The sequence below is a fragment of the Scardinius erythrophthalmus genome (assembly GCF_964197995.2).
Source record: "Scardinius erythrophthalmus genome assembly, chromosome: 1".
Taxonomy (NCBI): Eukaryota; Metazoa; Chordata; class Actinopteri; order Cypriniformes; family Leuciscidae; genus Scardinius; species Scardinius erythrophthalmus.
The window spans coordinates 46,936,196-46,955,657 of NC_138221.1; the positions used below are offsets into that span (position 1 = coordinate 46,936,196).

At 39.9% G+C, this 19,462-nt stretch overlaps 3 protein-coding genes across 3 annotated transcripts; 2 read left to right on the forward strand and 1 right to left on the reverse strand.

The window, feature by feature from the left end:
- Positions 1 to 2,091: 2,091 nt before the first annotated feature.
- On the forward strand, positions 2,092 to 5,508 carry fgf21 (fibroblast growth factor 21; the record flags this gene model as incomplete). The annotated part of the gene is made up of 4 exons (XM_081369523.1): positions 2,092 to 2,245; positions 2,537 to 2,614; positions 2,902 to 3,005; positions 5,055 to 5,508. The coding sequence occupies 4 exons, from the start codon at positions 2,092 to 2,094 to the stop codon at positions 5,352 to 5,354; spliced, it is 636 nt and encodes a 211-aa protein (XP_081225649.1). The 3' UTR covers positions 5,355 to 5,508.
- A 137-nt stretch (positions 5,509 to 5,645) lies between these two features.
- kcna7 (potassium voltage-gated channel, shaker-related subfamily, member 7) lies at positions 5,646 to 12,135 on the reverse strand. The gene is made up of 3 exons (XM_081369518.1): positions 11,900 to 12,135; positions 10,070 to 10,779; positions 5,646 to 7,311 (listed from the first exon to the last, which is right to left on the reverse strand). The coding sequence occupies exons 2-3, from the start codon at positions 10,763 to 10,765 to the stop codon at positions 6,415 to 6,417; spliced, it is 1,593 nt and encodes a 530-aa protein (XP_081225644.1). The 5' UTR covers positions 10,766 to 10,779; positions 11,900 to 12,135; the 3' UTR covers positions 5,646 to 6,414.
- A 3,398-nt stretch (positions 12,136 to 15,533) lies between these two features.
- On the forward strand, positions 15,534 to 18,973 carry hsd17b14 (hydroxysteroid (17-beta) dehydrogenase 14). Its single transcript, XM_081383404.1, has 9 exons — positions 15,534 to 16,020; positions 16,107 to 16,145; positions 16,238 to 16,341; positions 16,666 to 16,732; positions 16,896 to 16,987; positions 17,093 to 17,197; positions 17,751 to 17,818; positions 17,980 to 18,076; positions 18,161 to 18,973. The coding sequence occupies exons 1-9, from the start codon at positions 15,933 to 15,935 to the stop codon at positions 18,302 to 18,304; spliced, it is 804 nt and encodes a 267-aa protein (XP_081239530.1). The 5' UTR covers positions 15,534 to 15,932; the 3' UTR covers positions 18,305 to 18,973.
- The last annotated feature ends 489 nt before the right edge of the window (positions 18,974 to 19,462 follow it).

The window sequence follows — 19,462 nt, forward strand, 5'->3', positions numbered from 1 at the left end:
AGTTACAATTGAATGAATAATTGCAACCACATTTATAATACACCTTTATAAAGTATAATACATTAAAAAATGACAAACAACCAATTTCAGATTCAACAAAGAATCTGTGATTATTATAATGCGTTTTCACTTTGACACTTTCAATTATTTATGAAACGATATGATGCATTATAAAGTACATTATGAACACCTTTATAATGCATTACACACAAACGCTTTAAGTGAAGTATTACCAAAAAAATCTTACAGACTCCAAACTTTGAACGGCTAAAATATTGATATCTTAATTGTTTGTCCCATGAAATAAAATGGAGAGAAAGTGGAGACTTTTGCTGAAGTCAGGAAAGAGAAGAGCCTAGTAGCCTGCAGATCTACATCTCAAATGATGCCCAGATTTGATACAATAATACCACATTTCAGTATGAACTCACAATAAGCGAATCATAAGCAATGAACAATATAGTTCTGCAATCTTACTGTACGTCAATTATTGTCTCGTTTGTCTGTATTTATTTATCTGAAAGAGTTGATACTTAAAGCATAACTACGAAATCCATTGAGCCTCTTAATCTATGTAAGAATCTCGGAAAGAGCTATATGTTTTTTCCTTTACAATTTAAGTATAACTTTGTTAACATTGTTGTCATTTGCTATGATGGATTATCATTGCAAATTTTAGCTGTAGTTTATGATGTCTTTTGTCTGACTGTATTTATTATGATAGACTTTACTTAATTTCCCCACTAAATGTATCTCTGAAACGCCTCACGGTGTCCCCTTGTCCCTCTGAGTTCAGACTACCACATCAGCTGCTGTCTGTGGTGTGTGTAATAAAATCTTAACAATTTATTTGAAACTTATTGGAGTGGTTTGTGCTTTAATGCCTCTTGTGTAAGAGTCGATGTCAACGTGAAGCGCATTTAAATCCCGTCTCGCTCTCGCATTAAGACCGGTGGACGAACGAAATCCCTTCATGCACACAGAGTCAAAATTTTCTCGCACAATGATGAGACAAAGACCTTTAATCCGCTCAAAGAAGAGTGAAGGAGAGAGCAAAGGATGGGAGAGAGCAGCAGATGGCCAGAAAGACGTCAATCCTCCTCATTCTTCCCGGGACAACAGTGAGGCAGGGGACAGATGATTACAAGGGACACTGACGTTATTGTGGGGCCCCGGGACGTCAAAGACACGAAACGGGAAAGCTTAAGGGAGTTATATTAGGATGAAAGGGCAAAATGGCAATTGGAGGAAAGGATGTGAGCCTTTAAGGGCATCGGTCATCACTTACTGGAGCCCAGCTGTCCAATTGCACCTCAGTCTTTAATCATTTACAGGGACCTAACAATTATTGACAGACTAGCACGTTTGTTTTTATCTTTTCTTAAGATAAGACGTGCACACTTTAACTTTTTCATTAAAAAGATTAACAGATCATAAACTGATGCCACACTGCCCTCTCTAGCTGACGGGACGGTAGTGTAGTGTCCTCGCATCCTGTCATCTCCTAGGTGAGAATGTACAGATGAGCACGAAGTGCTTTTTATGGCCTCTTATCTGTTCTGTTTAAACTGCCACCTCCACTCCCATTTCCTCTCAATACTGGGGAAATAACTGACACATTTTATGTATTGAATAAACATTGATTAATCTCTTATATGCACACTTCTATATGTTCTCCTCTTTCTGAATGTGATCCTGAAGTCGGGGGTCCCCTGTTCGCTGAGATCAAAGGCATGACTGGCATAGCCTTGTGAGATTTACCATCATCCTCGTTCATTTCCTGAAAACAAGTTTGTTATCGTTTTTCCTTTTCGTACTTGAGTGACTCATGGATTCTCTGTCGCTCTCTCATAAATACCATATAAATACAAGTTTACAGGGACATGTCTTTTGTGGAGACCATCATATCTGGAGGTCTTGGAGATATCGCTGCTCAGTTCTTTGCACAAACTGGAGCTTAACTTAAGATTTAACTTAAGAACTTAGCTTAAGATTTATTATTACAGTTATTTAATTATTTTGAGGATATTTTTTACCTTTGGATATCACCAAACTTCTATTTCTGTTCAATCAAGTCATCAATTTCTATTGATGCCCACCTGGTCGGCTTGGTCAATCATGCTTTTTGCTTGTTTTTTCATCTTTTTTGCTCTGTTTCCAATGCTTCATTGGTGTATGTATATTCCTGAACAGAATGTGCTTCTGCCATTCAGCACACAAGTCAGGGAACGCCTGCTCTACACAGGTAATCCTAACCTTTAACCTACTGCAATGTGCTTTTTGTTGTATTTGCACTTCTTAACAGTGGGTTTCTGTTTCTTTTTTAGCTGCAATGTTTAGATGTTACTATCTGCTTAATGTGGGTTTCGTTTTTTTAGTTGGTGTGTGGTGATGTTACTATAAAACACAATGTGTTTAATTTCAGGGCAATCCTTTGCACTGCAAGTGTACTGTGATTTGTTCCTAAAGTGTCAATTGGCTTGAGGTAATGGCATTAAGTGTGTTCATGTGTTCTGTGTGTTTTTGTTCATTTTAGATAACACATTTCATGAGCTGTTCCTTGAAATGAATCCTGATGGCTCCGTCAGAGGGTCTCCGGAACCGAGACAAAACTGTAAGCAACTTCTGCAAACATGAGTTAAAGAGCACCGTTTACTTGAAGAGTATATTCATTAAGTAACAGTCAAGATATGTCCTTCAAATAAAAATGCCTCATCAGAAGAGATAATGAATTCGTAATAGCTATGATAGCAGTGATTATGCAAATAATAACACGTTTGTTGGCATTTTGGTTTTATTGTTATGAAAATATTTCATGGTGGCAGTGGATATTAATATTTGAGGTCCAAAGGTGATGTATGTGAATTATGGTAGTGACAGAGGTGTGGTGTTTGTGTGCAGGTGTGCTGCAACTGCGTTCAGTGAAAGCGGGCGAGACGGTCATCCAAAGTGTGGCTACATCTCTCTTTCTTTGTGTGGATGATGAGGACAACTTGAAAGGACAGGTCTGAAAATGGCCTTTATTATATGCATTATTTACACACAGTGAATTTTAGGAGTAATGAGTTTTGATCACTGCCGTTAAATGCATTAAAATTGATCAGTAAATGCATTTATAATTTTACAAAAGATTTTTATTTCAGATAAATGCTGTTCTTTTGAACTTTTTAATTCATCAAATAATCCACAAAGATATTAAGCAGTTTTTCTTGAGCATCAAATCAGCATATTAGACTGATTTCTGAAGGATCATGTGACACTCAAGACTTGACTTCACAGGAATAAATTACATTTTAAAATATATTGAAATGGGAAACAGTTATTTTAAACTCTTATAATATTCCACAATATTACTGTCTTACTGTGAGCATAACAGACTTCTTTCAAAAACATTAAAAACATTTACCGGCCCCTAAACATTTCAACGGTATTATAGTGTATTTTTAGCGCAATTTTCCACCGGACAAAATTGCGATTGTTAACGCATGATTTCTGTTCTGTCTGTGCGCACCAAACTTGTACTTCTATCTACTCCTCAACCAGACCACCTAGAGACTTCGGGTTTTCGGCATTATGTTAAGGAAGGTCTAATCTCGGGAACGCACAAAAAAAATCCAGGAAAAGATGTACTATCTCTTTCGCCGCCTTCACACTGGCAGTTGAAATCAGCTCCGTAAAGGCCCTTTCACACTGGACGCGATTTTTACGCACGAATAATTCGCGCAATGGTTTTATTTTTTGATCAGCTGTTTGTGTAATGAGTGCTTTCACACCGAACGCGAATGTGCTGCGGCGAAAAAACGACTTTTTTTTTTTTCGTTTCGGTGTCGATTTTTTTTTCCTTTTGCGGCGACAGAAAAGACTTCAGCCAATCATATACTACAAGGACAATGATTGTGTGGCGTAGCATTGCCAACCAACTCGGTTATCACGACTGTGAGTATGTTGTGTGATAGTTTTAGTTGTTGTATAGTCCTGTGCTGTGTAGGCTAGCAGGCTAAACTACATTTGGGATAGAAAGCTAATCGTCAAAGATAGAGATAGAGACCGTGTTTACGCGGCTCATGTGATGGGTTTTGACGCGAACTATTCGCACACGAACTATTCGCTTTTTCGTTACGCATCCGGTGTGAAAGGGCCTTAATACGCAATACGCCCCCAGCGGACGTCGTACACAACGGTGAAAAGCGTCGGAAGCACTGATCTATAGAGTGTCATTAGATATAGATCAGTGGTCGGAAGCCTCGGAAGCGAGTATAATTAAATATTGAATTATTTAATTGTATTAACTGCCCTAATAACGTTAAAACGTCATGAAAATAAAAAAATGACATGACAACTAATCGTTATAAAATCATTATTTATTTTATTAAAAGTTAAGAATCCAGGTTTGTTTATCAGTACCAAAGCAACGCTAACTTCCGTTGGGATTTTCGGAGAGAAACCGTCCGTAGCCTTTCGCAAGAGTTCAATTTTTTGAACGCATCCGGATGACCAACGGACACGATTTTTTTCGCACGGCACTCGTTCGTACCTGGTTCGGACCCATTCGCATGCGGTCTGCGAATCTCCATAGGAAATGAATGACTTCCGGTCGTTTCGCTGCCGTATCGGAGCTGATTTCAACTGCCAGTGTGAAGGCGGCGTTAGTGTTGTGATCCCATGACGTCAGAAAATTGCGCTAAAACACTCACTGAGTTTTTATTACTTGTTTAATGATTTGTTGGCAAAAAACATTTAAAAGTCATTGATATAAAATTTATTTATAAATGACGATTTTATAATTAATAATTAGCCTACTATTTACCACTACTCAAATTGTTTTTTATGTATATTTTATATAATAAAATGTATATTAATCTTGTGTTTCATATTTGTTTTCACTGTATTTCATTCATATTAAAACATGTAGAATTGCTTTGGCGTGGTTTGCAACACTTTCCATAGTCAACAGTGAATGTGCTGTTGCAGTATATTAATGAATTTAATTTACTTTTATCATTTTTATTGGAGACTTGAACACATTTGGTACTGAGTTTTGTTTTCTCTTTTAGCTGCATTACTCTAAAGACGACTGCACCTTTCAGGAATTGCTACGGGAAGATGGATATTCTTCTTTCCTTTCTCCACACACTAAGCGTCCTCTGGCGCTCCTCTCAAAGCATTCTGGACAGAAACACAAACCACTTTCTCAGTTTCTCCCCATTATGAAAAAGGTGGCAGAGGACAGCCAGATACAGGAGGTGAAACAGAAAATTCAGGATTTAAACCTGGACTCTGATGACCCACTTGGAATGGGACATCGGTCACACATACAGACTCTCTTCAGTCCAAGTCTGCATACTAAGAAATGAGGACGGGTGAACGTCAGTTATGGAGGCACACTTTATATTATCACTGGACTGCAAGGTTAAAAATGTTTTGTTACTGTATTTTGTTGCCTGAAACTGTATTTATTTGAATATATTTATTTATTTACTATGGTCTAAAATTATTTAAATTAAAATATCATTATTAACTTAAACATTGTTATATTAAACATTAAATAATTATTACTGTAAATTAAACATTACATTTTAAATAACGTGATGGATATCTGCTGGAGCAGATTCCACTTTCAGTTTGTTTGAGTCACTTCAGTATGATTCTTGTGTGATTAAAAATTTTAATAAATAGTTCACCAACATGGCTCAGAGTTACATAATTCATAGAGCATGCGCGCACGCACACATTGGATAGTACATATTTTCCTTAAAAGCTGCTTTTAAATACACACACAAGCACAGACACACACATCTCTCATCCACATCATGTCAACAGTGTCATTCAGAACAGCAGTAACATTAAACTGTTCCAGATGAATGATGCTTAAGACTTTAGCCATCCGTCGGGCACACAAATCCCTGGCACATTCATGGCTGCAACCCGGGTGACAAAATACATGACATTTAAATGACACCGCATGGCGCTTCTTCCTATGAATATGTCCGATATATATATATATGTCGAGAATTCCAGTAAAGCAAAAGTGCAAACGCTTGTATTGCACAACACAGCTCAGCGACTTTACCAAATGCATCCAAGCATTAAGGCGCAACTCTCTGAATAGATAAAAATGTTGAACAAATAAATACATACAGTGTAAAGGTTGTGAATAAAAGTTTTGTAACCGGAACGTTAGAAAAAACGTTTTATGTTTTTTGTGACTTCTTCATACTTTTCCTCTTCTAATGGCTACTGCATTTTGTACCTTCTCAGCCTCTGTGTCAGCTGTTTTCTGTTTCTTGCATTTATTCCTGCATTCCTCCTTCCCATCGTACCCAGATATTCAGAGAGTCACAACGATGCAGTGTCCTTTAAACATGGCACAGGACCACCTCCATCTATCATTCCCCCTTTTTGATCTCCAGTCTCTCAGACTTGGGTGACCAGCGGGTAAACGCTCCCTATGCTTTGCTCTCCGACCTGTCCCGCACACAGCCCAGCCAGGAGAGTCCCATTGAGAGGGGCACAGATCCCCCTGTAGGTCGTGCCTCCTTCGAGAGGAACGCAGTCTCCCTGTTCCCCAGGCTCTTCCTCTCCGTCTTCTCCTTCTTCATCACCCTCTTCCTCCTCCCAAAGGGAGGTGTTGACGTGCGTGTACTCCTGGTTGTCCACACACTCCGTCTCGCGGTGGTAGAAGTAGCTGAAGTTGGAAACGATGACGGGAACGGGAAGCGAGATGGTGAGCACGCCCGCGATGGCGCACATGGAGCCCACCAGCTTTCCGCCCACCGTCTCCGGGTACATATCACCATACCCCACTGTCGTCATGGAGACCACAGCCCACCAGAAGGCTTCTGGGATGCTGGTGAAAGCCGTGCCCGGGTTTTCCGCCTCAGCAAAGAACACGGCTGAGGAGAACAGGATGACTCCGATGAAGAGGAAGAAGATGAGCAGCGCCAGCTCTCTCAAGCTGGCCTTCAGCGTCTGGCCCAGGATCTGAAGGCCTTTGGAGTGGCGAGACAACTTGAAGATTCGGAAAACTCGAACCAGACGGATGACCCTTATGATCGCCAGGGACATGGACGGCGCCGTATCTTTAGACTTGGCCAGCTCGGTGCCGAGCGTGACGAAGTAAGGAATGATGGCAAAGAAGTCTATGACGTTCATCACATCCTTGAAGAAGACCATCTTACTGGGAGAGCAAGCGAAACGCATCAAAAGCTCAAACGAGAACCAGCAGATGCACATGGTCTCCACCAGGAAGAATGGATCGTGGAAGATGGAAGGCATCACGATGTTCGTGGTACTGTTTCCAGCGAGGTGAAGCTGGTATGCATATTGGTGAAAAAAGACAGGAAAGAAAAAAGAGAAATTAGATGCAGAAAATGGAAACCGATGGCTAGAGAATAAAACACATGTTGCATATTCAAAGTATAGTAATATTCAATATTTTGGTGCTTTTGACATTTTCTTCTTAACAACTTAATACTTTAATTTACTCTGCATCTGTGTGTGTTAATCATATTTTGAGGACAAAGTTGTACCCAGAAGTGAGTTCAATTGGACAAAACCTTTTGGGACAACCTAATTCATAATAGTTCAGGTAGTGTAGTTGTATAAAAATTGTCTATAGAATGTACCCAAGTTAAGTCTGATTTTCAAATCATTTTTTGCTTTAAATAAAAGTTTGTAATGTTATCATTTCCATCGTAGCTGGTTGGTTTATTTCATGGCTTATAACTTTTTAACAATTTTTTTGTTTTTATTTCCTGTGGGGAAAAAATTCATGGCAACAATACTACGTCACTAAGACTGGTTAAAAAAAAAAAAAAAAAAAAAAAAATTTTGAATGGACCATTGAACTCTATATTCTGCAGCAAGAAACGTTAACTACTGTGCGCCAGTCAGTTCAGGTATTTCTGTTTAATGGAAACATACCGGTTCTCAGTTCCCAACCCTAATAAGAATATTTCTTACAGACATGCTTTGACTAACAAGTGTCTGACAGAAACAATTTGGTTGTTCATTTAACAACCACTTGAGTGAAGTTGAAGGTCCCATTCTGCTTGTAAGGCCACAGTATGTGACCTTTCACTCAAAGGTCAGGTTGGTCATTATAGCTCTTTATCACCACGACTCCATAAAGAAATGACTTAGTCTAACATGTACACAAGGGCATCAGTATGTGAGTATTATGTGTCCATAAAGATGTATAACCCTACTTTAATGACCAGTGGTGGTGTGTTTGCTTGAAAAACAGATTTTAAAAGAGTAACACAGGAGATTAGATGGTATGACATGCGAGATGTGAATGTATATGCACGTGTGCTTGTGTGTGAACTTGTGTCTGGCTAGCTGGATCTTAAGTGTTCCCTATCGTAGTGCTTATTTTGATTTTTGCTAAAGTCATCATAAGATGTTGTGGGAGTGTGTCTGTTTATTAATACAAGCTCCTGTATCTGTGTTAATGTGCACTGAAGGGTTGTCCTTAGTCTAAAAATAACACCTTAGATCTCTAAGGTGAAACTTGAGAATGTAACTCCACGATCTCTCTCTCACCCGCTTTAGTTTGCTTGTCGTTAACTGTCTGATCCATGTAAAATTACTGAGCTGCTTTGGCAGCGCGTTGAGGTTGCTGGGTTGTGGGTCGCTGCTGGGAAACTAATTTGATACTCTTTACTAACTTTCCCTCCTCGCACCCTACCCCACCCTGCATTGCGTCTCACTATTTTCCCCTCACTCGATCAGGCACAGACGCTCTTTCATACTGTCACCTGTCATCTTGTCATTTCTCATCTCCTTCCCTTTTTTCTATCTGTGTATGCCGGTTGAATCTCTCCATGGAAGCGTCACTTGACTGTTTTCCAACCCCCCAGAGTCTCTGCTCCCAATCAGTGTATCAGATTTAACGACACTTCTAAAATAATCTCAGCAATAACCCTACACTCTCTCCTGCTCCCGAACTCTTCATCTGCGCTTTCTTTCCTTTTAATGTGACTTTGCACACTCTAAACTGACCTTTATTTTGTGATTTTAAAATGTGGTTTTGTAAATGAATATGCATACAGTGAAAATGCCTTAAAAAAGTTCAGCATTCAGTATAACATTGTTTTTACAATTGATAGAAATTCAGTATTCAGTGCGCATAAACATATTACACATGGTACTTGGACGATTTTGCGAAATGCTCTAAAACAGATATAATACAAACAACACTAGCCTAAGTGTTATTTCCCATAATTCAAAATGGCAACAAACCAACATGTCAACCTTTAAAAATGTAAACAACTGGGGTTTGCTCACTGGGTCACAAATGCTACAAGAACGGGAATTTCCTCATTGTTTTTTGTTTGCTTTGTTCATAGTCTAATTTCAAGGATTGGTAGATATCCACACCTGTCCTGTAATCAAAAATGACTGATTGGCTAATCCTGTCCATTCAACGCTGAAAAAATTCAAATGTGCTACTATGTGGCAACTCTGCTCGCACATGTCATCCAGTACACTGTTGAAGTGAGGAAAGTTCACTGAGAACATTTAATAAGTTGTGGTCATTAGCAAAATTTTGGCAGAATTTAGAAGACAAAAAATGTCTGTTGTCAACAGAAATGACTTTTTCACAACAAGCCGCTTTCTGTTGGTCGACGTGACAAATGAATGTGACCAACCAATCAGGTAAATCGTGCAATTGTGTGGATTCTTTGTGAAAATACTGAACAACAAAAAAATAGGACTGCACAAATAGGTTTCAAGTTAATAGCTCAATAGTATAGTATAGTATTAATGTATACTGTGTAGTATTAATAGCTATTAAAATGTAAAAAATATACAAAATAAAGAAAGGTAGCGGCTATTTCCATAAATTGTAATTCATTCAATTCATGTTGACTTTACACAATATATTAATAATAATAAATGAAGTTTAATTGAATGCATCCTCATTCATCTTAAAATGCTCAGGAACCCATCTGCTTCATGCTAACTGCAATTCTACCATTCTTTCTCATACTATGACCATTACAACCGAAAACAATTTGTAAATCCTGTTAGCTACATTCTGGTCAAATCTTTTAACTCCTCTCACCCTTTCCGTTTCCTTTTTGAATATAGGCAGCGTTTCCAAACAGAAGATCAGAATGGAGACCACAATCACCATCACACTGATGATGGCGATGATGCGGGCGCCTCCAGAGGATTCTGGGTGTTCAAAGAGTATCCACAGCTTGCGCTGGATCTCATTGTCTGGCAGGGGCCGAGGTTCCTCCTTGGGGAAGCCCTCGTCCTCCTTGAAGCGAGCCATGATATCCTCTCCCAGCTCATAAAACCGCAGTTCGTCCATGAAGACGTCCAGAGGCACATTGGCAGGCCGCCGTAATCGACCTCCAGACTGATAGAAGTAGAGGATGGCATCAAAGCAGAATCGGTTGCGGTCCAGGAAGATCTCATTGCGGAGCGGGTCAAAGTAGCGCAGGCGACGCCGAGGGTCTCCAAGCAGAGAGTCAGGGAACTGGGCCAGGGTTCGAATCTGTGTCTCGTAGCGCATGCCCGACACATTGATGGCCAGTCGTTCAGACAGCGCCCAACCTCCTCTCCCCATTGAACCAGATCTTCGATTTTCTCTCTTCTTCTCACCCTTCTCGTTGTCACCCTTTTCCGCCTTGTTGCGCTGGTCCTTGAGTTTCTTGTCACTCTCATTGACCTCTTCCTCTACTTGTTTTTTGCCCTCGATTCCACCATCAGATCCTCCTCCTCCTTCTCCTTCTCCTCCTCCTTTGTCCATATTTTTCACTCAGTCTGTTATATGGGGTAGAAACAGAATAATTTCAGCTAAACATGAACCCAGCAGTCAGAGGATTGTAGAAATGTATAATTGGTGTTAGACCGATGTATCAGCTATAGGCTGACTAACAGAAGTGGTCATTCCTCCTGGTGTCAGTTCCAATATCACCTGAGAGCCTTGTCAATACAGAGATCGATTTAAATATTGAGTATAGAAATACATTTAAAAATGTTAAAAAAAATGCACTTATTTGTTATTTTTTTAGCATTATATCATTCCATAATTATTGTGTACATCTTCACAGTAATGTTTTTACAGTGGTTCATGCTGCCTTAAAATGTCAAGTTTTAAGTAAAAATTTAACTTCACATTTCAAGTTGACTAAACTTAACATTTTAAGACAGCATGAACACGTTTTAAAGTTGAAACAAATTTTTTTTTAGTGTTTCTTGCTATCATTATAATTGTAACTAAATTACATTAAATTATACTAAATTATAAAAATCAAATTAAATATTTTCATATTTGAATGATAGCAAACTATGCACATCTGGAATGGTATGGTATATGGAATGATGTAATGCTAAAAAATATGTAATACATATAAAACATTCAATTGAATAGTTTATTCAAAATTAATTACATTTATTACTGTATGTATGTATATATATATATATATATATATATTTCATAAATGTAATGACAGCAAAAAGATTTACACAATAATTATTATGGAATTATATATTGCAATGCTGAGTATGTGTAATATATTTCCAGTTCCAGGTAGGCTTTGTAACTGAAGACGCCATCCTAACTTAAATGATTCTCCCATGAAATCATATACAAATATTTCACGCACTCCATCCTAACTCTGTGTTGACTGCACTACCACTTTGACCCACACCTCGAGAATAACACTACGGTAAATTACCAGAGCCAGTTTATATGAAGACACCAACACAACCCAGGAACAAGTATGGAAACAAGCCTTAAATGAAGGTTAGGGGTGAAAAAAAGTGTCAGAATCCCCTGAAAGTAAATATCTCCCGTTATTCTGAAATCCGGTATTATAAATACAGAGGTTTGTGTCTCTGAAAAGTTTTAAGAAAACACTCTGTTTGTCTTTCCACTTACCCTCTGTCACTGGTGACCGTAGATCCAGAACAGTTACCCCACACTATCCGTGTTTCTTCCCAACCTGCACCACACCATGAGCTGTGTATCTACTGTCCCCCCTTCTGCCAGGCGGTCTACCCTATGAGTTCAGCAGGAGGTGTTTTCTCCTGTACCCTAAACCATAAACCCTGTCCTTCCCTCCGTCAGTGTAGTAAAGGATAGCTACTTCAACCAGTTTGTAGGTCACTGTCTTCACTCCCTTTCACGCTCACTGCAGCTCTGGGGAATGCTGTCATGCTGAAATTCAATCCAGAGCCCCTCGTCCCCTCATCAGCTCACTGTCCCAAACATCTTCACACCAGCTTAAAATGCCTGTCTCACTCATTTTCTCTCTTTTATATTTTTTGTTTACAATACCAAGATTTGCAATATGTTTATTTATCCCATGCACCCCAACACTTCTGCCAGGAAACAATACAAATAAATATTCAGAATATAAAACAATTCTGAACATAACCATCCATAATAATTACTCCATAATAATTAAATTATATTTATATAGATAAATAATATGAACATTTAAATTACAACAATTATTCAGAACATGAATTAAATTTCTTGGAAAATGAATCATAAATCTTTCACCATTTATTCAATGTTTTCAAAGTAACTTTTTTTGTAATTCTTTTGTAGTTCATTAAAATAAGGCAGCGTGCAAATACTCACATTAAGTTTTCGCTTCGGGGCCGAGTTGACCGGGTTTTCACTCTGCTCTTCGATCACCGCTCCAGAGTATCAGAACGAGATACTGTTCCGGTGTTGGTATGACGGCACGTTCCAGCAGAGGTCGCGGTTGCTGAGAGTGCACAGTCTGGTTCAGACGCTCTTCCCCTGGGCACTTCAACATCTAAAAGAGCAGTTTCCCTAATAGAGTAAACACGGGTTTGACGTTACGTCTTTTTAAAGATGTCATTCCACCCGTGTGTTTCTGGATGCGGTCGTTTCCTGGCCCAGTCTGAAAGCCACGATCTCTGTCTCACGTGTCTGGGCCGTAAGCACGCTGAGGCGACGTTCGTTGTTGAGTCATGCACCCACTACGGGAAGATGACCATCGCGATGTTGAGATCAAAACTAAGATACTTAGAAACAGGTGGAGTCCCCTCTTCTATTCCCTAATCTGGATTTGATGCACACAGGGCCACTTCGGTTAGTACACAGGGTGACCTGAGGATTACAGTGGGGGTTCGCTGGTTGAGTCCCCACAGCCCCCCCACTCCTCTCATCCATCGCAGGCTGAGGAGATTCCGGCTGGGGTTGCTGGGCCTTCTCATGGAGGTCCCAGTATCTCATTTGGGGCTCCCACAGAAGACCGGATGTCGATTGCTGCATCGGAGGTCGGGCTAGAGTCCTCTGGGGATGAAGTCTCAGCTGCATTGCCCGCTTCGGGAAAAGCGTTGTTCGAGTCCGACCCGGAGCTGACTGCCATACTTTCCTGGGCCGCCGCGAGCATTGGGCTTGAGTGAAACCGTTTACCGAAAGATCGTGGCTGGACGATTGATTTCTCAGGGCGGAGCATGCTGAACAGCAGCATCCTGCTCCAATGCCTTTCTTCCCGGAAGTGCACGAGGAGGTCATGAAGTCGTGTAAGGAACCTTTTTCTCCCTGAAGCCGCTCCACTGCCTCTTCCGCTCTCACTACCCTCGATGGGGTACGTAGAGATCCCTCAGGTGGAGGCTGCAGTTGCGGTTCAGCTGTGCCATCTGGCAGGGTCGTCCACGTCTCCCATCCAAGGCCTGTAAGTTCTCAGCTACACTTGCGGCAAAGGCTTACAGCACCGCTGGACAGGCCGCCTCTGCCTTGCATGCCATGGCCCTCCTGCGAGTTTACCCGGCTAAGGCACTAAAAGAGCTACACAAGGGTAGTTCTGACCCAGGGTCGGTGCAGAAGCTGTGTAAAGCGACGGATCTCGCCATACGGGCTACGAAAGTCATTGTGCGTTCCCTTGGGCAGACAATGTCCACGCTAGTGGTCCAGGAAAGCCATCTCTGGCTGAACCTGGCCAAGATGAAGGAAGTCGACAAGGTTCACTTTCTCAGCTCTCATCTTGCAGACCGGCCTCTTCGGCGACGCTGTTGAGAATTTCGCCCAGCAGTACAAAAACAGACGGAGGAGATTAAAGACATCCTGCACCAACGGGACGCTGCTGCCAACACCCGTCCGACTGGGGCTGGCCCCCGCCTGCTCATCACCGAGGGTGTCCCTCTGTGGCCTCCACATCTGCCCAGTCGCAGCAGCAGACTTTACCTAGGCCCCAACATCGAGCTCCCCGCAATGAGGTGACGCCGCCCGTCTCAGCGCCTGCCAAACATTCCAAACGGCAGGCGAAGCGGCCCTGAGACGGGCAACCCAGAGATGGAGGGAGCTGCTCCTCAGGAGATGGTGAACTGGCTTTCTCCAAACAAAGGTTGGCCCACTGGATAGTGGATGCCACCGTCTTAGCATACCATTCCCAAGATGAGCCATGCCCCCTGGGAGTGAGAGCTCACTCAACACCGATACATTATTTGGCCCGAACTGGTTCTCTTAAACAGTTTCAATGAGCTTGTTAAAAAAAACAAAAAAACATTCACTATAGTTTTTTACCTCATCACGCAATTACTATTACTACAGTCACTAACAGGCATAATACTTCCATCCTGCCACTGTTGTGGCAAAAACAATAACTAACAAAACAGCATCACAGCATAAGAGACATCAGGGTTCAAATTGTCCTTAAAATATATTTATTCTTGCAAGAATAGTTCCCAGTCCATCCACAGTCCAGCTGCAGGCAGAGTGAGACAGGTTGATCAGCATTTTTATAGTGTTCTTTTCAAAGCTATCTCTTGTCACCCACCCCAAACACAAGGAACAAAGGGTCTTGACCCCTCCCCAGCCCTGGAATCTTCTCACCTCTGAAGTCTCACACACACCCTTCCAGCTGTATCAACATCATAAAATAAACTCAAAATACAGCCAAAGAACGCATGGCATTCATTTGTTAAATCATTGAAGATAAAATACAAAGAAAAGATACATTTTTCCAAAACACCACATTTAATAGTTAGCCTATATCATGTGTAACTTGCGCGCATTTGGCTAATATGCATTTTATTAAATTAAATAGCCTATTAATAACAATAGGCCAAATAATTATTCATACATAAAAGTTTATCAAAGCACCCAAAACAGGCAATGATGTGCAAACGCAAATGTTTTAAAAATAAACCTAGAGTAAACGCATCATTTTACAGAAACCATAAAAAAAATTACATTTCGCCCCCAAGTCCTTGATTCACGCACCATCAGCTCATCGGCCGACTTTTGTTCAGCGGAAGTCAACTTTGAAATATTTTACATTTTAGGCTACATTGATATAGGCTAGTATAGATGTTTCTATATTTGGTCATATCGTTTGAGACAAAGTATGGAATAAATAACATACATTTTATATCAATAATAAAATTAAATAAGTATGTTACAAAAAAACAAAAACAAGAAAAAAACAAAGAAAAAGTACATAGGATGTATCCAGTTAATCATGTGCTATTTGCAAACCAAATTTGCAAACCGAATTTTCAAAGCCCACACACTAAAAAAACAAAACAAAACAAACAAAAAAAAAACGGACCCCACATGATCAGTTAGGCTACAAGCAGCAGCTACTTGGACATTGGACGCTGTTTTGAGTTAAAAAAAAAAAAAAAATGGGAAAGAAGGAATAGGATATTTCAGACGATTCAGTCGGACTTGGTAAACTGGTTTATTCAATTCGTTAAAAGCTTTTCGAAACAACGATTCAACCAGGAAGCGAACTTCTCTATTTGACACACGCAAGCACGCACACGTGATATCGGGAGCTACTTCTCTATCATATGATTTCAGTGCATTAGTAACCGAGCAGACGCTGTCAGTTGTGTGCAGACACAGACACCATTTTTTTATTTTTTTTATTTCCTGCATTAGTAGGGTAACGTTACGCATAAGTGGACGCATAGCGTACAGTAGTGACATGGCTTGTGCTCAGCGGTATGTCAACAAAGTTGTCATCGTCACTGGGGGCACTAGAGGCATTGGAAGGGGCATCGTTAAAGTGTTTGGTAAGGATTTATAGAACATATCTTTCCATTAATAAATCGAAAGTAAAGGAAGAGTAAATAAGAATATTGTCCTGTTTGCTTTGCAGTTCAAAATGGGTCCAAAGTTGTGTTCTGCGCTCAAGAGAGTATGTGATTGATTTAAATATACTTTTGAAGAGATAGGTTGATTACAGCAATGAATGCAATAACGTTTCCTTCTTTTACCTATAACTGTCAGCTGAGTTTCCAGCTGGACAGTCTCTTGAGTCTGAGCTGAATAAGGAAGGGCCGGGATCATGCATGTTTGTGTCATGTGACGTGACAAAAGAGGATGACATCAAGGTATATGCACAGGCGTTCATTTTAGGGTTGCATAACTTGCATTCATAATTGTCACTCACCTCAGTCTCTGTCCTACCCCTTTATTTTCTTCCTCTCAAAAATATAATTTTTAAAATATAATTTATAAAGGCTTTATATATACATATATATATAGGCTATATATATATATATATATATATATATATATATAGGCTATATATATATATATATAATTAAATAATTATGATTGTGTATGATTTTTCATTTTATAATAACCTATATAAGAACGAAAAAAAAGTTATATTCTAAATGTTTTTTTTTTTTTTATCATATCTTACCTTGAAGCGATTAATAAGTGAGACGATTGAGAGATTTGGGCAAATCGACTGTTTGGTGAACAACGCTGGGTGGCGTAAGTCAAAGTTTGTTCTACACTATTTTGTGGTGATTATTTTAACCAAGGACTTTTACTTTTATTTAGAAAATAATAATAATTTATTTCCAAATAATGATTCAAAATAAATAAATAGTTTACTAATACTGATTTAATTTGAAATCCCTAAATGACACATCAGACCCCCCTCACAAGTCCACAGACGAAACCACTGCAGAGGAGTTTAGAGACCTGCTTAATTTGAACCTCATCAACTACTTCCTTGCTTCCAAGGTAAAATCTCAAGTAACATAACACTCTGGTCTCCTTACTTTTGCATTATGACTGATTTTTTTAATTTTATCTTTTAACTAACCTCTTTTTATTACCTCGGGGCAGTATGCACTGCCGTACCTGCGCAAAACGCAAGGAAACATCATCAATTTATCCAGCCTTGTCGCCTCAATAGGTCAGAGAGACGCAGCTACCTACGTGGCAACCAAGGTGAGTTTTTCTGATTGTGCCAAATGCAAGTGGTCCAATATTAACCAACTGCAGAACCATACGTCATAGCAGTGTGAGGATGACAGCGCCAGCCTAACAGTCTGATGCCGGAAGTGGGCGGGGTAAAAGCATCTAAGGGGTGGAGATGGGTAGGTTTAGGGGTGGGTTTAGGGATCAGGGGGTGGAGATGGGTAGGTTTAGGGGTGGGTTTAGGGGTCAGGGGTGGAGATGGGTAGGTTTAGGGGTGGGTTTAGGGGTCAGGGGGTGGAGATGGGTAGGTTTAGGGGTGGGTTTAGGGGTCAGGGGGTGGAGATGGGTAGGTTTAGGGGTGGGTTTAGGGGTCAGGGGGTGGAGATGGGTAGGTTTAGATATGGTATATGTAAGGTGGATATGTATGGTATGCGGTTCCGGCATCATTTAGTCATTTAGCAGACTGTTAGGCTGGCGCTGTCGTCCTCACACTGCTATGACGTATGGTTCTGTGGTTCTGCAGTCAGACCTATCTCAAGTGATCATCTTGAAAGTAATAGCAATACTTCCATATATCCACAAGGGGGCGGTCACTGCCATGACTAAAGCAATGGCTGTGGATGAGAGTCGCTATCAAGTGAGAGTCAACTGGTGAGTGAAATTATCACCCTGCCATCTAAGCAGTTCCTTGCCTTTTTTATTTATACCTAAACTATTCATTTATTTTCTCTGATCCTACTGAATTTCCATCTGTGAACATTTTTTTATTAATTATGTTTATTACCAGGCTTAAAATTCAAACTCTTTTATAGCATCTCTCCAGGCAATATTATGACATCTCTGTGGGAGGAGCTTGCTGGCCTAACCGAAAACCCTTCTGCCACTATTAAGGGGGGAGAAGATGCTCAGGTAAGTGTTCATAAGGGCAAATGAGCAATAGAAGAAGCTGGTGTTCTGCTGGATATGTTATAGTAACAATTTTCTACTCAACAGTTGATTGGTCGAATGGGAACGGAGGCTGAGAGTGGATTGGCTGCTCTTTTCTTGGCAGCTGATGCCACTTTCTGTACTGGGATAGATTTGTTTCTAAGCGGAGGGGCCGAACTGAACTACGGCTTCAAAAGCCAAGTTCCATAACTGAACAATGATGGAAAGGTCCTTGAAATGATAATATGGTTTCATTCCTCCTCTCAGACAGCTTGTTTGATGCTTTGGAGACAGTGCTGCTTCAAAATGCAACTATTTGCAGACAAAATATGAGATTTTAGTTACATTTTTTAAGGTGCCTTTGTTACAGTGTAACTATACAAATAAGTACTGTTGGTAATATTAATTAACAACATGTACTATATGATTAGGGTTTGTTTTAGGTTAATTTCTTATAATTATGTATAATGGTCAGGTAAATGATGTATACCTGACCATTGTTACATTTAAAGCCATCTGCAATTGTTTGCATTTCTAATAGTAATAGAATATGTGTGTGGTGGTGGTGGGGGTGTTATGCTATGTTTGAAATTTTAATTAATCTAAAATCTATTTCATTTTTATTAATGCAGATATTACAGTAGTTAAATATTATATGAAAGGGACCTGAACTGTAAATTACAGTACCATGAATGTGCTTGCAAAGACTGATGTTTACAAGTAATCATTTCCAGGCCAGTGTGTCACATAATAATCAGATTTGAACTGTGTAGTGTAATTTAGTGGTTTTGAAACTTGATAAATGACTCTTGATAGGTTGCGATTTGTTTCATACATTGTATTTCTGTAATTTTTTGTACCAATTAAATGAATTATTGTACATGTGTTGTCAAATTATTTTACTTCATATTAACTAGAAAAAGTATGACAGACCTTTAACATGTCCAGTGCCACTCAAGGGATTATTCTGAGATAATGTAAGAACACACACATAATGTGTTCACACTGTCGTGAGTCCTTTGATATCAAAATGATACAGCGATTAAAAGAGCTAGTAAATCCTTCATTTGAAAGTTTGAGACAGAAAATTCAATCAGTTAAATATGTTAAATGGAGTTCTGTTCAGGTGACTGACAGACAGCCTATATTTATTTGTATGACATCATCATCTGAAGGTATTGACATAAAACATATTTCTTCGAATTTCTAAAAGCCAATCATTAAGGCGGATCGGACCAACGCCTCACATACTAACCCATGACTGGAATGTTTCCCTCATGACCTTGTTTAACTCAGTTGATTTGACCACAACTCTTTTTTATCCAATCAGATGCGAGAGATCCGTCACTCCTACCCGCGGGTTATTAT